At 32.5% G+C, this 14,856-nt stretch overlaps 1 protein-coding gene across 1 annotated transcript in view; it reads left to right on the top strand.

The window, feature by feature from the left end:
• LOC129231584 (E3 ubiquitin-protein ligase HERC2-like) overlaps positions 1 to 14,856 on the top strand; it is a 153,056-nt gene that overhangs the window by 96,973 nt on the left and 41,227 nt on the right. The window contains exons 24-27 of the mRNA XM_054865941.1: positions 2,511 to 2,725; positions 6,810 to 6,987; positions 9,056 to 9,309; positions 11,078 to 11,217. Coding sequence (XP_054721916.1) covers positions 2,511 to 2,725; positions 6,810 to 6,987; positions 9,056 to 9,309; positions 11,078 to 11,217 — 787 coding nt within the window. The remainder of the gene's footprint in view (positions 1 to 2,510; positions 2,726 to 6,809; positions 6,988 to 9,055; positions 9,310 to 11,077; positions 11,218 to 14,856) is intronic.

Genomic DNA, 14,856 nt, shown 5'->3' with positions numbered 1-14,856 from the left:
GCGGATTTATGGGGGGTCAGAGGGGGGCAATGCCCCCCCAGTTTTGGGAGGACTTTATGTAGTAACAACACATCTTCCAAAAATTTAAAAAAAAAAATCATTATTTTTTCGTTTTTGAATAGTTCAGAAGAGCATGGGTGGATTTATAGGGGGGGGGGGCAAAGGAAACAATGCTCCCCAGTTTTGGGAGGCGTTTATATAGTAACAACTTATCGTCCAAAATCTTATAACAAAAAAAAATCATGATTTTTTAATTTTTTGAATAGGAAATTAAAGTTTATTTTTTCTTTTAAACTTAAAATAGCCGTTTCTTACAAAGTTTGAACAATACTGTACAAGTGTATAATCTACTACTCAATTTCAGAGGCTGGAAAGTGCAAATTATTGATAGGTTCTAAAATCCCTGAAAAGAATTGGCGCAATATAGCCTACAAGGGCTCTTGAACCAAAAACCCTATTTAACCAACCAAACCTTGAAAATAATTAGACAAGTCTTTGAAACTCCCAAGCAAAGTGTGCTTCAATTTTATTTCTTATCAAGTGTATAAATTAAGAATTGTTCAAATGGGTAGTATGTTACTCTCTTGATACCTATTCTCTAAATCAGTGCACCATTTCTTTTAAAGTATTAACTTGCATCACAAAGCACTTTTAAAGCGTAAAACTTAAAAAAAAAATTATTTGCCTATTATTTCCAATTAACCCTTATAAGACTTCAAAATGCAGAATTTTATATCCATTTTAGATAATTTCCTCCGGGGGAGTAACCCCTGGGCCCCCTAAAACAGGAGATATTCTATATCCCACTTAAAAGGGAGCACTGCGTTACTCTCTTAATACCAGCCCCCTCTCTTTTAAGGTCAATTTAAAAAGGACAGCATGATTACACACAGTAATGAAAACGACACATAAAAAAGTAATGAATTTCCTTAGGCATCACAGAAAACAGACAAAAACATGGGAGGGGGAGGGAGAGCAATTAAAAATGTTGCTCCAAAAAAAAAAATCCTGCCCCCCCCCCCCCCCCCAGGAACTCAGTCTTAAATCCGCCTATGCAAAAGCTTATCGAATCTGGGAGATTTGCAAGAACATCAATCAAAAAACAATTATTAACAACTGCAATAAAGAGAAAACATTTTGACTAGGCCAGGAAAATCAATCTTGAACTGCACAAGATTAAAAATAGGTTGTATTCAGTGACAAAAAATCATTTTATTGTGCAAGGGTTTTGATTAGGATTTGTCTAGCAAAGTGATGGAAAACTCCTCAAAGAAAAACATCTTATTCAAACTGATTAGCACCAAAGCACCCTCAGAAAGAAATGCTTCGGCATGGATGGATACAAGGGAGGAGCAATGAGAGCAATCGCCCCTCCCTTGAGGGACTTTTCACCGGTAATTTTGCGAAAATGAAGTTAAAAAGACTCAAGTTTAGATGAGTTTCATTGACGTTGGGAGAAGAGAGGTTTGGGTTTGGGACTCTATATCGGAACTGTTTCGGAACTTAAGCCCAAAACCTTTGTGGTCAACACCTTTAAATCAGTATACATGTTAAAAGTAAGTAGGTAATAAAAATCAATCGCCCCTCCCTTAAAATTTCTGAATCCATCCTTGTGTTTCGGGTTGTTTTACTTCTGGAGGACCAGGCAGCTCAGTACTTGTTGGAGGAATGATGAATTCTAAAAATTACATTTTTGATAATGGAAAGATAAAATTGTGCATGTTATGCAAACGTTTGCAGGTGGTGTTAGTATCGCTCTACAAGATCTTCCAAACATTTTTTTCAAGAACAGGAATTAAAGGTTTTGGATTGCCCTGAAAACTCTCCTGATGTAAATCCTATTGAAAATTAGTGGAGTATTGTAAAGAGACTTGTTTAGTAAAATGGATTGCTCAATAAAGAAAACGAAGATTAAGAATGTTATAAAAGTTTTGTTTGGTGAGGACTAGATCAAAAATTTATGTTCCCATTTAGTGAAATCCATGCCCAAACCGTGGACAACATCTCATGATGTATTTCATATTAGATTGCTGTACTGTGCATGTAATTTAACCTAGACCAATTGAACAACATTTGAAACATTTTTGATCTTGGCCCAATTAATTTGCACAGTACTTATAATGAAATCAAGTAACTTTTAGATTTTTTTTCTTATGCAAAGCAAGCATTTTATTCTAATTAAACTAGTTTTTAATATGAAAGTAGTTTTTCAATGAATAGTAGCTCCTTCCGCTGTCATGAACATTATATATATGCCAGGGAAATTGGGAGAATGAGGGATGCAGGGTTTATCTCACACTTGTTCCAAAACAGATATTATGATTGTACCTGCATTATGCAACAAAGATTAATTACCTTTCTCTTTCATGTAGCCTGAAATTTCCAATTTTGTTCCTTGCTTTTTATTTAAAAATATTGTTATCTTTGAATGGCATTATGAATTTAGGCTGCATAAGTATTCTATTATTTTTAACTTCACATTTTAAACCTTCCTTTTTTCTACTGTCAAGGTATTTGCAACTGGGTATGGTGCAGGTGGTCGCCTAGGAATTGGAGGATGTGATTCTGTTTCAACTCCCACAATGATAGAAAGTATTCAAGACATTGCAATAAAAAAAGTTGCTGTAAATTCTGGCGGAAAACATTGTTTAGCTCTTACTATTCATGGAGATGTTTATTCTTGGGGAGAAGGAGACGACGGAAAACTTGGTCATGGCTCAAAAAGGTAGACATTTTTCTTTTTTGGTTTTTTGGAATTTTTTGACACAGTATTGCTTTGAACAATCAACATGATATTTTAAAATGAAAGCTGGGGTAAAATTTACAATGAAGCTCTTTTTGTTATCCTCAATATAATTGTTACTCTTATAATTATTAAAATTCTCAACCGCAATATTTGCTCGTTATAACTAAGTGCTCAAAAAAAGCGAGTTTGTGAAAAAAATCACAAAAATTCATCTTAGTTGCTTTATTATTTCTTCTTCTTTTCAATCACTGTGCAACCAAACAGTTTGGTTACTTTGCTTTGAACTGTCTGAATGTTTCTTTCTTATGTCAATGTTTTTGAAGATTACTCATCTATACACATATATTAATTTTAAATGTTTCTTTACTCCATAATTAAAAAAGTGCTGTCATCCCTTGTTCTCAGGAATTATGATTTATCACTAACTTTGTTAGGGGGGGGGGAGCATTGCTATGGGAAAAAAATGTTTTTCTGAATTTAAAATTGAACCCCCTAAAATCATACTATGTCATATGAAGATGATATAAGATACAAATTATTTTGATTATCACAAAAATTGTCCAAACTCTAGCTGTTTTTTTTTTTTAAATATTTTTACTTTAATATCTCATTTTTACATTGCTTTGAAAATGTGTACAACAATAAGGAAATAAAAATGTTAGAGTAATTTTCTTTGATAATACAATCTAAGTTACATATTGTCTGTGCCTGTAACTGCAATATCATTAATTAAAATATGATTAATTAGTTCAAAAATATTTTCTTGTAGACGAAACATCTACTGAAATGTCTATTATAGGTTGAATAATGATGATTTTTTCGTGTTTGGTTTTGTGTATGTCATCTTCTACAGGCCATATCCAATATAAGTTTGAATCTTTCTTAACTCTTCTCATATATTTTATCCTGTATGTATCAGTGCCTTCGTCTAATTTGCTTGTAACTTCGTCAACATAACGCCACTTTTCAAGAAAGGGTCTAAAGTTAATACAGGGAATTTTTCACCTGTAAGTCTGACTTCAGTGATTTGTAAGATTTTGAAGCTTTGATCAAAAATTAAGATCATGAATTTTTTAGAGACTAATAGTCTGTTGACTAGTTTGCAGTATGGTTTCAGGAAAGGTAAAGCCTGTGCTACTAATTTATTGCTTTTCTACGACAAGTTTACCTCAGCTTTAGATAACAAAAAATGAGTGGATGTTGTTTATATTGATTTTCAAAAAGCTTTTAACAAGGTACCACATGTTGCTCTTAGCTAACTAGCTGACGTAAGAATAAGGGGAAAAACTTTACTTTGGGTTAGAAATTGGCTCACTGGTAGGAAGCAAATGGTAGTTGTGAGAGGAAATCATTCTAAACGGAGTGATGTTTTAAGCAGGGTTCCTCGGATCAGTTTTAGGGCCTCTTTTATTATCTTTATGAATGACATCAATGATAATATTTCTGGAAGCATGAATTGTTTTGCTGATGATGTAAATTTATTAGGATTGTCCAAAATGAAGAACAAGTAAAGCGGCTTCAAGAGGATTTAGATCATATTATTAAGTGGGCGAATAAATGGAGTATAGCAGTTAATCTAGGGAAATACCAAGTGCTGCACTTAGGTCATGGAAATAAGCGTATGGGTTATCGTTTACAGGGTTCAGTCATTAGTCAGGCAGGAAATGTTATGGATCTGGTTCTGCATTTATATAGGAGTTTAGTAAGACCTCATTTGGAGTATACTGTTCAGTTTTGGTCACCTTATCTGAAGAAAGATATTTCTGTATTGAAAAGGGTTCAAAGAAGGGTAACTAAACTAGTAAGGGGACTCTCAGATTTAGATTATGATACCAGACTTAATAGGCTTAATATGTATAGCCTGGAGCAAAGGAGAGTCAGAGGAGGCATGATTCAGTTATTTAAATTTATCAAATGGAAGATGTTAATGGATTAAATTTTTGCACGGAAATCAGGATGAGGGGTTATTGTTTTAAGCTATTTAAATCTCTGTCTAACTTAGAAATCTGGAAAAACTAATACTTTAGTATGGTCGTGGGCACTTGGAACAGCTTACCGGAATAGGCGGTAATGAGCAAGGGGGTGGATAGCTTTAAGAAAGCCATTGATCTTCATTGAGGACTAATTAATTGACTGGGACCAGCCTAGCTGGGCCCAGAGCCTGTTGCTGGTCTTTAGTGTTAGTATTTGTAAATCAAAACTTTAATTTTTTACGTTGCGTTATCCGCATTATACAGAGATTTTGTTTTTCTTCAGGCCGATTTTAGGACCTGCTCATTGTGCTCCCCGACCTGCATGGATAATATGCAGGAAAATACATTAGGTTGTTATAGAAGAAGATCCAATTTCCCTGCCTCTATTTGCCCTCTGCTTTTCTGGAGGTAATGGTATATGGGGAAACCACAAAAGCTTTTAGGTAGACGTTAGCATAGACGTATCAGGAACAATCACATCAAGACTCTTGAAAGAAGAGTTTTGTTGGAGATTAAGAAATACTTAGTATTCCATAACACCTGACTAACCATCATAGAAAATGAACCTGTAAACTGATGAGCAAAACTTTAGCAATTAAAGAATGACCGCATGATGAAAAACTATGATCGCTTTATAGTATATTATGATAAATATCAATGTTTACATGTGAACTAGTAGATGAAAAGTGTTTCAAAACTTGCCTGCAGAAACACTTGAAAATCACAAAACACATTTTGTACTTTATTAGTGGTACAATGATAATAAACAGTCAGCTCTTATTGCACTGTAGCAGGGGAGCCCTTTTTGAGGTGTTCATGAGTAGCATGTTTTGCTCGTTATACAGCTCCAAAAAGAGTTGAAACCTTGATATTGCAAATTTTCCAACAATTTCATAAATCATTAATGTATGTATGTATGTATATATATATATATATATATATATATATATATATATATATATATTCATTATGTATATTTATCAATGTATACCTATTTATATAGAAGTTTGGTAAGACCCCATTTGGAGTATGCTGTTCAGTTTTGGTCTCCTTATCTTAAGAAAGACATTAATGTACTGGAAAGGGTTCAAAGGCGGGCTACAAGGCTAATAAGTGGACTTTCCCACTTAGATTATGATTCCAGGCTTAGAAGGCTAAAAATGTAGAGTCTTGAGCAAAGAAGAGACCGAGGGGACATGATTCAGCTGTTTAAATTTATTAAAATGAAAGATGTTACGGAGCTAAAGTTTAGCACTGAAAACAGGACAAGGGGTCATTGTTTTAAGCTATTTAAATCTCAGGCTAACATGGATATTAGGAAAAATTATTATTTTAGCAGGGTAGTGGAACTTTGGAACAGCTTACCGGAAGAGGTGGTAATGAGCAAAGGAGTAGACAGTTTTAAGAGGGCCATTGATCTTCACTGGGGATTGTAAATTGACTAGGACCAGTCTAGCTGGGCCCAGAGCCTGTTGCTGGTCGTCACTTTTGTATTTGTATTTGTATATATCCTTATTCTTATGTATCAGTTTTGTTTGGAATGCTGTTTTAGGATCTGCAGGCTATGGTCTAATCCTAATGTCATGGTGCAATGAATTCTGTTTGAAGTTTCCACTATGTTTAACATGACTTTTCCAATTTTCATATTCTTTGTTCATTTATGTTCTTATACTGTCTCAAGTAGAATAGATTTTTTTCCATTGTTAAGGTCATATTCTTGAGGCTCTAAGCTATTGCTTAGGTCAGGGTCCCCCCCCCCTCTTGGAGAAAACAAGTTGCTGGAGCAAACCTGTGTTTGTAGTGCTACTTATAAAAAAAGTATCTAGTAAAGAGAAATTATAGATTTTTTAATTAATATTGCTCAAATTGAATTAATATTAGTTTTGTGGCATTTAAATAATAAAATCTACAAAATGCCTTTAACAAGCTTTCACTGATGGAAGTTCCTTAAAAAATGGCACTGCGAGATATGCCCTAGTGCCTTTCCTAGTCAGTACTTATGGAGGCATTACTGACCCTAGTATAGATATCAATTCAGAGTTTTAATCTCACTGCCTAGATTTTGATAATGTTTTCATGTTTTATTTTAGCTCATGTGACAAACCCAAACGAATTGAAAGCATTAAGGACCTTGAGGTTGTGGACATTGCATGTGGAGGAGCTCATAGTGCTTGTATTACATCATCTGGAGAGCTCTACACTTGGGGTAAAGGCCGATATGGGCGTTTAGGACATGGGGATAGTGAAGATCAACTGAAGCCAAAACGAGTATGTATAGATATGCTGCAGTATTCTCTTAGCTTGGTATTTTGTGTAAAAAAAATGTCAAAGATTCTGCATTTTTAGTGGCTTAGAAATGTTTCTTTTCCTTTAATTTTGTGAACGTTCAAATGGATAAGCATGTAGGACCCCCATGGGCCACCTGATACAGTTCCTAACCCTAAAGCGTTTAGCAGATCCAGGAATAAAGACCATTAAGTGGTAAACATTGTTTAGCTCAGAAAATTCAATTGTGATATTTCTTAATTTTATTCATCAATTTCTTTAACTTAAAGCAGTTTAAATTAGGCTGATAAACAAGAAATTTTTTTCTTGGAAACTTTTAACAAATTTAAGTAACCCTATTTTTAGGAATTAAGATGTTCATAACTAAATTAATTTGGTTCAAATTTCAGAGACACCCTTGTTTAAATGTGTCACACAATACCTTTTTTTTTTTTTTTTTGCCTTTTTATGTGCTTTGTTTTTGTAGATAAATGGTCCTGAAAGTGAATATCAAATATTTTTAGGCGCCACTTACATAGATTTCGTCTGACACTATGCTGACTGTAAGTTTCATTGTTGTTGAAATAATAGTTTGATTTGTGGAGCATTTAGTAAACTGAAAGAAAAAAAAACTTTTAAAATGTGTATTTGAGAGGCGAATTCATGAGCACAACTCATGGAAGAAATATGACTTTGCTAATCAAAATTGCCTAAGACTTCAAGAATTTATCACATGAAAGAGAATGCCATTCTTCATTCCAATGATCTGGCGGAAATCTAAATTAAAATTAAAGAATATCAGCGCCCACATTCCCTATCATTTATACTTTCATGTGTATGAAACATTTATATTCTCAGGCCTATAAATAAAAGTATTGGGGATCAAAATTAACTTTTTTACAATTTGTAATGCAAACTGTAGGGGTTAAAACTACTACATACTGAAAAAATAAATAAATAAATAAAGTTGAAAACTTTGCAGGAATTAAATCAAACTTTGTAGAAATGCCAAATAAATTATTCACTTTTAAATCACCAACAATTCTTTCAACTATTTTTTTAATAATCTAACAGACATTTAAATTAGAGCAGTTGGATATAATGAAATCTCATTAATCTAAACACATATCATTTAACTTTTAAACAAGATGTTTTTGAAGTATTGCTCTCACTGACATTTTTGCCAACTTCCAAAATGAACAGTACAATGTACTATTGAATTATGTCAAGTGGTTTAAAAGTTGTAATTTGTAAAAGTTTTACTATTATTATTGCTATTATTTATTTATGAATTAATTTTGTTCATTAGATATCATCATAACTTTATAATTTTGAATAAAGATAACTTCAGAATTACTTTAAAAAAAAAAAGCCAAATATCAAAAATCAGGTTTTCTAAATATTCAAACTGTTGAAACTTAGAAAATTTTTCAAGTCTGCATTTTTTGTATTTTATATATAATGTGCATTTTGTGATCTCTGAATTTCATCAATCATTCCCAACTATTTTCTGAATTGAGGCTGTGAGAAGCAAAGGGATGTAAGTGGACATTTTCGAATTTTAAGTAAAACATGTTTAAATGAAATTCCTAGGTTAGAATTTCATTAAAAAGTTTTTCTAAATCATGCTGTATAACAGCACATACCATGGCTACTAATACTATTTCTTACCCTAAGACACAGGAGAAGTTCACCTACCATTTGTACTGGTTACCTCCGAATTTTTACTTTTACAACTTACATCACTTCGTTTCTCACTGTCTCAATACTTGAATAAGCAAAAATTGCTATTTAGTGCAATATTTAAATGTTTACCTCTTTTTAAAGATGAATTCAATGTTGCTCTTATTTGAGTTTATATTGGATGATACTGGGAGCTAATTATGTTTAGTATAGTTGACTTTTAGGCCATTTAAACAAAAATGAGCAATTTTCAAAATCAGAAAAATCTAATAATTGAACCTCATTAATCCCCAGTTTGTTCAGGTTTATAGCTATGAATTGTGATAAAACTTCCTGTGACATATCCAACTCTATAATGTCCCCTGATTTATTTAATTTTATTATTTAGGTAGAACTGCTGGTTAATTATAATGTCACTGATGTTGCATGTGGCTCAGGTGATGCACAGACATTGTGCATTACTGATGATGACTGTGTATGGTCCTTTGGCGATGGAGACTATGGCAAACTTGGCCGAGGCGGTAGTGATGGATGTAAAATCCCTGTGAAAATTGATACTCTTACTGGTGTTGGTGTCATGAAAGTAGAATGTGGATCTCAATTTTCTGTTGCTTTAACAAAATCAGGAAGTGTTTATACCTGGTAAGCTTTCTCATTTGTTTTAATTTACTTTTTTGACTATTCAGTAAGAAAATGAACTAATCATGGTATATTAAGTTGAAAAGAAGTGAAACCGTTATAATATATAAGGCCATTTATAGTAATTTTCTTTATGCAATGAAAGGTTGAAGATTAAACTGCAGTAGGTTGATGAATGATTTTTCACTTATATTTTCTTAAGACATTGAATAAAGTGAGCGATCTTGAATGTATAATAATATTTTCAAAAAGTTATGTCTTGATCTGTCTCGTTCTTGAAAATATAACAATTAATATGAAGTTCTATTTCCAAATAATGTAAAAGTGTGCTTTTATTTATTATGTGTGGGTTTCCGAACTGTGTGTATGAAAAAAGAAAGGTGAAAGAATGAAATTAGCTTTTTAAATCCCAAGCTAATCTTAAACAGTAAGATTATACAGTATCTGACAGTGGCAGCCCCAGTTGGTGCGAACTGTGTGGCCGTACATTGCCCTTTGGCACCTTCTAAAAATGTGAGGCTGTAAGTGGCTCGGTACTTAAGTGCTTCTCAAACTCATGTTGCACACAATACCAAAAGGGCTTGTGCCCCAATGGCATCTGTATAACTCAACCCAGTTTTAGCATATGCTTGAGCAACCAAACTTTTCAAAGAAAACTATTTCTGCAGTTGTCTATGATGTTTATTTATTTTACTTGGAATATAAAACTAAGTTGTACATGCAAAATGAACTTGACATATAAGATTTAATCAAAGGAGAAAAAGAAAGAAAGTAAGTTGATAGAATTTGATACGAAACGTTCAGTTCATTTTTTCAATACGAGTAATGCTGGTATACAGGGTTTTAACTTGCAAGACCTTCATTTTCGCTACCATTAGTCCTAGATGTATACTTCCAATTGCAGAAATGTTCAAATTCATATATAGAGTTAAGATATTAAAAGTTTGAAGCAAAAATAAAATTGAGTTAAAAAAAACAAAATTTAGCTTTTTACACAGGTCGTAGGTTCCCTAAATAATATTTAGCAAAATAATCTCCATTGAAAACTATTACTGACACAAAAAACTTGACATTTGGGCAACCAAATCTCTAGAAGATATTCCAGTTAAAAGTTTTAAGGAATGATACAGAAGATGAGATTGTAACTTATTGTACTCTCAGAAGAATGACAGGTCGTCAAAGTAAGAAAAACAAGGTTTTTATATTTTTCATCACTATTCAAAATTAAATGCAAATACTCTGCCGTGATATGCAAAAACACACCACAAAACCTTGAACAATTTAAAAAACCACACTCTATGCACGCATATAATTTTAATTATTGTTAACTGCTATATTTCCCTCCAAAAGGTGTTATTGACAATGAGTGAAAAATATCGAAGTCACAAAATGCTACGTTCCATATCTTGGTGAATATTGGTCATACTAATTTTAAACTTTTTGTGCTGGAATTTTTTTTCAATGGAGATTATTTCTCTAAATATAAGTTAGGGGACCTGGGGCCCGTATAAAATGTTAAATTTTGTATTTTTTGACTTATTTTCATTTTCACTTCAAACTTTCAATATCTTAGCTCTGCATCTTATTTTGAACGTTTTTGCAATTGGAAGTATACATCCAGGACTAACGGTTGTGAAAATAAAGATCTTTCAGGTTAAAAAGAAACACCCTGTATATCATTGCACTTTTTTTTTTCAAGATTTATTCTTAGTTTATTTAAAAGCTATTACTTTATGAGCATTATTGTTAGAGAATCCCTTTTTTCTCTTAGGGGCAAAGGAGATTATCATCGGTTAGGGCATGGAACTGATGATCATGTTCGAAGACCGAGAAAAGTGTCTGCTCTTCACAACAAACGAGTCATTTCTATTGCTGTGGGGTCTTTGCATTGTGTTGTGTGTACAGATTCAGGTATTTTTGTCTTTGTTGTAGTTTAAATTTTTGGTAAAACAAAATTAATAAAAATGTTTTGAAGAAAAAAAGTATATTCTGTTGTTGTTGTTGTCTTGTGCCAGCTAGGTTGGCAAAATGGGGTCTGCTGCTTCATTTTTTTTTTCAATTGTACCATAATTTGCTATATTCTACTTTAATTTTAACATGCTTCTTTTTTTCTGTGCTCAATTTGATGATGTTCCTTGAGTTGTCCTTTAATGTGATTAAAAAATATAGAATTCTCTAAAGGTTGTTCTATTTTTTTATTTCTTTAATTGATATTATATGAATTCATTCTGAACCGAAGTCTTTAACTTGTCTTTTTTAATCAACTATCTCATATGCACAGACCTAAAATCTGCACAGTATTTATGAACTAAACCATTAAACTTAGTAAAGAGAGAGTACTTAATGTTAAAAAGTACTAAGCAATTTTTAAAGTTTTTTTTATGTTTCATCTGTTTGAAGTCTATCATTATTCAAATTGAAAATTGCTCCAAATGACTACATGTTATGCTTTGTCCATGAGACAGGTTTCACTATCTTACGCTTACTTTTTGGTTATACCTTTTATTAATCTATCATTCAAAGACTTATTTCTTCAGTTACATTTTATTTGATCAAATATGCATCATATGTTTGGATTAATGTAGCAATTTAGTGACAATTAAAAATAATAACATTAGCCATTAGCAGAAACCTCAAGTAAACAAGAATGACTGAAAAATCAAAATAATGTGTGAGTTTAAACTATGTTAAAATATCTTACATTTTAGAATATTTTGTTATACATCATACAAATACAAAAGTGACGACCAGCAACAGGCTCTGGGCCCAGCTAGACTGGTCCTAGTCAATTTACAATCCCCAGTGAAGATCAATGGCCCTCTTAAAACTATCTACTCCCTTACTCATTACCACCTCTTCCGGTAAACTGTTCCAAGGTTCCACTACCCTGCTAAAATAATAATTTTTCCTAACATCCATGTTAGCCTGAGATTTAAATAGCTTAAAACAATGACCCCTTGTCCTGTTTTCAGTGCTAAACTTCAGCCCTGTAACATCTTTCATTTTAATAAATTTAAACAACTGAATCATGTCCCCTCGGTCTCTTCTTCGCTCAAGACTACATTTTTGCCTTCTAAGCCTGGAATCATAGTCTGAGTGAGAAAGTTCATTTATTAGCCTTGTAGCTCGCCTTTGAACCCTTTCCAATACATTAATGTCTTTCTTAAGATAAGGAGTCCAAAACTGAACAGCATACTCCAAATGAGGTCTTACGAAACTTCTATATAAGGGCAGAAGAACTTCTTTAGATTTGTTTGAAATAGATCTATTGATAAACCCAAGCATCTTATTGGCCTTGTTGCTAGCAATGCTGCACTGTTGGCTAAACTTTAAATCCTGACTTATTAAGACCCCCAGATCAGTAACTTTGTCTGCCTGTTTAATGACTGAACCTTGCAAATAATAACTTGTACACTTATTTCCATGACCTAAATGTAGCACTTGACATTTCCCAACATTAACAGCCATACCCCATTTATCAGCCCACTCCATAATATGATCTAGATCCTCTTGCAGCTGTTTTGCTTGATCTTCATTTTCTATAGTCCCCATAACTTTGACATCATCAGCAAAACAATTCATGTTCCCAGAAATATTTTTGTGAATATCGTTCATAAAAGCAATAAAGAAAACAGGCCCTAACACTGATCCTTGAGGAACCCCACTTAAAACCTCACTCCAATTAGAATAATTTAGAATTATTTATTTTACATTGATTGAAATTTTCTCTTAGGCATTTCAGACTGTGTAAAATAAACCTTACAGTCAAGGTAGAAGCCTCCATTTGCACAAGATTGGACCATTTGCTCCTTTGGATTTAAATAATTAACATATTTTAACCACAATTGCAAGAAAAAAATCATTTTTTAGACTAATTTTTTTTTACCTCTACACATAATTTTTGAAAATTTTAATTTAAGGACAAAAAAATCCTGGTGTAATCCGTGGATAATATGATGTGAAAAAAAATATATATAAGCGAAGTTTTGCTTTAACATACATGCAACTAAATTAAAAGTATAATGAAGTAATAATTTTTAAGGTGTAAATCAATTACACCTTAAAAATTATTACTTCGTTATACTTTTAATTTAGTTGCTAAAATTATATGTTCTAGCAAAACTTTACTTTTTATTTACATCGTATTATCTGCGGATTATATCGGGATTTTTTTCCTTGATGACAATTTTATAACTTGCGAATTATATGCCACCACGGATAATATGCATAGTTTCTGAAATTGATTCAAAAATATCCAATTAAAATGTAAAAGTATATTTTGTCTTTCTGCATATGTTACAGTGTAAAACTTACGCCCTCTTCAGAAAATAAATTTTTAATATGCAATACTTTTTTTTTAGTTTGTTTAAGCATAGAACAAGATTGAACCCCCCCCCCCCCCCTCATTTTCAAAAGTCAAAGCTAATGAAAAAATGAGCTGATGTGTGCATCACATGACTTTCTTTTACTCCAATTTAATGATAATAGTGCCTTGCTGTAAACAAAGAAACACTTTAAATATTTTCACCCCAAGTTTGTTGTAAACCAAAGCAAAGAAAACGTTTTATACAGATAAATTTTCCCAATATTGACAGTTTTAATGTGATTCAATGGTTAACTCTCTAAAATATGGCCAAATTGAAACCAGGTTTAAAAAAAAGGGCCTAAATTGTTGCCAAGTTGGCGACCAAAAGCTTGGGGATATATTGCCAGGTGTTTGTCAAATTCTAACACCACTTGAGTTTGCATTGAAATTAACAATGATTTTACCCCAAAAATGTATAAAAGAACCCCTTTGGAACATCCGAATGCAACCAAAAGAGAAGGTGCACAACTCGACTCCATTAGGAGTCTATGTACCAAATTTCCACTTTCTAGAACATACCGTTTTTGAGTTTTGCAAGATACATACATGCATAGGTACATACGAGGGTCACAAGAAATTTTGTTGTAATTAACTGGGAAATCCTCACAATGGATACTTCAAGTGTCTATATATTCTTAGGCATGTATCCACATGTGGTTGGGTTGAAAAAAAAAAAAACTCAATATTCATTTGCGGGCTAGCAAAATGGACATTAAGGCTGATTTTTGAGGGAAAATTTTTTCGTGAATCCAATACCTCCCTTTTATAAAAGGAAGTAAAAAAAAACTTTAGACAATTTTAATCTGTTGCCATTTCCTGTTTGAGAAGTCTTGCAATTATGTTTCAGCATTAAAGCTTCTCAAGAGCCCGGGAGATTGGGATGTGTTTATGTTCTTCATGTTCTTTCTCCCAACAAGAGATGTCACTTGCTTTCTTTTTTTCAAATAATATCTTTTCATACATTTTGTTTCTTTTTTTTTTAAATTTCAAGAATGCTGTCAGTTTTGAAATGGTATTTAACCTCATTTATGTCTTTTTTTTTTAATTATCTAAATGCCACTATTATGGTCACTTTTCTCTATTCATTTTAAGTCAAATTATTTGTGTGCATTTTAACTTAATAAAAGTTGTTTTTTCCCCCCTCCACATGCGGATACAAGAATTTTTTGTGCTTATTTTAAGCA

Source organism: Uloborus diversus, chromosome 10 (assembly GCF_026930045.1).
Source record: "Uloborus diversus isolate 005 chromosome 10, Udiv.v.3.1, whole genome shotgun sequence".
In the NCBI taxonomy this organism is placed as follows: Eukaryota; Metazoa; Arthropoda; class Arachnida; order Araneae; family Uloboridae; genus Uloborus; species Uloborus diversus.
The sequence above is the reverse complement of the archived record's forward strand: the minus strand, read 5'-3'. Positions and strand labels throughout refer to the sequence as shown.